This window comes from Limulus polyphemus, unplaced genomic scaffold (assembly GCF_000517525.1).
Source record: "Limulus polyphemus unplaced genomic scaffold, Limulus_polyphemus-2.1.2 Scaffold3580, whole genome shotgun sequence".
Taxonomy (NCBI): domain Eukaryota; kingdom Metazoa; phylum Arthropoda; class Merostomata; order Xiphosura; family Limulidae; genus Limulus; species Limulus polyphemus.
Genome location: NW_013669190.1, coordinates 9,028 through 11,976, shown reverse-complemented (window position 1 = coordinate 11,976; position 2,949 = coordinate 9,028). Strand labels below are relative to the sequence as shown.

The window sequence follows — 2,949 nt, the reverse complement described above, 5'->3', positions numbered from 1 at the left end:
CTTTAGATGGGTATCACAAATCTTTAAATGGGTATGACGGATCTTTAGATGGGTATGGCGGATCTTTAAATGGGTAAGACGAATCTTTAGATGGGTATCACAAATCTTTAAATGGGTATGACGGATCTTTAAATGGGTAAGACGAATCTTTAAATGGGTATGACGGATCTTTAGATGGGTATGGCGGATCTTTAAATGGGTAAGACGAATCTTTAGATGGGTTTGACGGATCTTTAAGTGGGTATGACGGATCTTTAAATGGGTAAGACGAATTTTTAGATGGGTATGACGGATCTTTAAATGGGTAAGACGAATCTTTAAATGGGTAAGACGAATCTTTAGATGGGTATGACGGATCTTTAAGTGGGTATGACGGATCTTTAAATGGGTAAGACGAATCTTTAGATGGGTATGACGGATCTTTAAATGGGTAAGACGGATCTTTAAATGGGTATGACGGATCTTTAAATGGGTAAGACGGATCTTTAAATGGGTAAGACGAATCTTTATCTTATCGTCAAAACTAATGGTGTCTTTTCTTCTCAAATATATTCGTAATAAAATGTTGTAATGGATAGATAATTATTTCTTAAAGTTGCTAAAAGGAATGGGTTACACTTTCCCTCCTGCTCCAGGTTTCCACTTGATACAGTTAAGGATCTATACACCTTCTATCTCCGACTTTCAGGTGTGAAATATCCACGTAAAGATCTCCTCTGTTCAGGTCTTATATCTCCACGTAAAGATCTCCTCTGTTTAGGTCTTATATCTCCACGTAAAGATCTCCTCTGTTTAGGTCTTAATATCTCCGACTTTTAGGTGTGAAATATCCACGTAAAGATCTCCTCTGTTCAGGTCTTATATCTCCACGTAAAGATCTCCTCTGTTTAGGTCTTATATCTCCACGTAAAGATCTCCTCTGTTTAGGTCTTCTATCTCCGACTTTTAGGTGTGAAATATCCACGTAAAGATCTCCTCTGTTTAGGTCTTATATCTCCACGTAAAGATCTCCTCTGTTTAGGTCTTCTATCTCCGACTTTTAGGTGTGAAATATCCACGTAAAGATCTCCTCTGTTTAGGTCTTATATCTCCGACTTTCAGGTCTGAAATCTACACGTAAAACATTTCTCTGACTGGTCCTTCTATCTCTGAATTTCATCTGTGAAATCTCCACGTAAAGATTTTTATCTGTCTAGAGTTCTTTCATGATACAAAACATTATTCATTCATCCTAAGCAAGTTCATTGAAATTTCCTGAAGCAGTCCGCTACTTTGTTCGTGGCTGCTAAATTTAACAAACACTGGATTTTCTGTGCCCATCAACTACAAGTAATCACCATTTCCGAATCTTATTTGAAGTAACTCCGAGAATCTGTCCTTGAATGACTGGTTGAAGTTAAGTACAAAGCAACACAATGAATGGGCTATCTGTGCTCTGCCCACCACGGGTATCGAAACCCTGATTCTAGCGTTGTAAGTCCGCAGACACACCGCTGTGTCACCGGGAGGCCTATCCTTGATGAGTTAGCTGTATATTTCTAAAAGTACAATCATTGTAAATCCAATACTTGTACGAAAAAAACACACACACACGCGAGATTAAGCATATAACTGTAGGACCGGACATGATCAGTTTTAAAAATATCTGTCTTATTACAGAGACAATCTTCTACAGAAAATTAGTTTCAGTATTCTTTGTAATAGTACATACTCTCATTTTAAGTTTAATAAAGCCTAAGTTAAAATTACCCTTTCTTAAATACAACTACATTTTTAAAAGAGTTGACTTAGGCAACAATAAGATATTAGTCTTATGTCTTGACAACAAATAGAAACTTAATAGTGATTCTTCTGCCTTCACTACAATACTACAGGTTTTGAATAATATACAATTATATTCATTACAACAGAACCCGAATGTTAAAAATATTACTTTGATAACAACAGATGTTGGATTGTAAATATATTACTTTCTAACCTTCACGGGAATGGTTCCTCGCTCTGAGAACTCCCAATCCATTTCATTCAACCGTTCCTTCGTCTTCTCACTGATGTGTATCTTCAGAGCCTGGAATTCAGGTCAAATCACTACATTATTATCAAATATTAGGGATCGTATCAAGTGTTCACATTTTTCTCAGTTGCTCGGTAACATTTTAGATAATTCAAATTTTGCTATTTTTGGGGAGGGATGGGGAGGATAATTGTTTATGATTTGAACACAACAAACTTGGTGATTTATTAGAAGATCAGACACAGTAAGTTCTTATGATTGTTTAAGAGAATTACGCGACCAACTTCGTACTGTGTTTCTTAGAGACTATAAGAAACGGGTTACAGATGGATCATACAAATGGTTTACGATACTAACGTGCATCGATTGATTTTAGGGTCCATTTCGATCTATTTGAGTTTATTATATAAAACAGCGACTTTCAAACTGACCGAAGAGTCTAATCTTGGACGAAATTTCGTCGTCATTTCCTTTCATGACAATATGTTTGGGGGTAAAACAAACAACTTTAAAAATTTATGTTGTAACACATATTTACTGTAAGTAAAAATTGGATTATGTGATGTATTGATTGTAAAACTGAAAACAATAAGATTTAAAGGACCAGCCACTGGGTAAAGTGTTTCAGACTTTGAAATTGGAACTACTGACCACGAGTAAAGTATTTCAGACTTTGGAATTGGAACTACTGACCACGAGTAAAGTATTTCAGACTTTGGATTTGGAACTACTGACCACGAGTAAAGTGTTTCAGACTTTGGAATTGGAACTACTGACCACTGCTAAAGGGCCAACCATTGAGTAAAGTGTTTCAGACTTTGGAATTGGAACTACTGACCACTGGTAAAGGGCCAACCAGTGAGTAAAGTGTTTCAGACTCTGGAATTGGAACTACTGACCACGAGTAAAGTATTTCAGACTTTGGAATTGGAACT

The 2,949-nt window shown here is 36.4% G+C and overlaps 1 protein-coding gene across 1 annotated transcript in view; it reads right to left on the bottom strand.

Annotated features, from left to right (window-relative positions):
• Window positions 1-1,966: 1,966 nt before the first annotated feature.
• Window positions 1,967-2,949, bottom strand: part of LOC106469629 (soluble guanylate cyclase 88E-like) — a gene marked incomplete at its 5' end in the record, with an annotated part of 8,612 nt that continues 7,629 nt past the window's right edge. Inside the window, one exon of the mRNA XM_013930131.1 lies at window positions 1,967-2,068. Within this exon, the coding sequence (XP_013785585.1) occupies window positions 1,967-2,068 (102 nt within the window). The remainder of the gene's footprint in view (window positions 2,069-2,949) is intronic.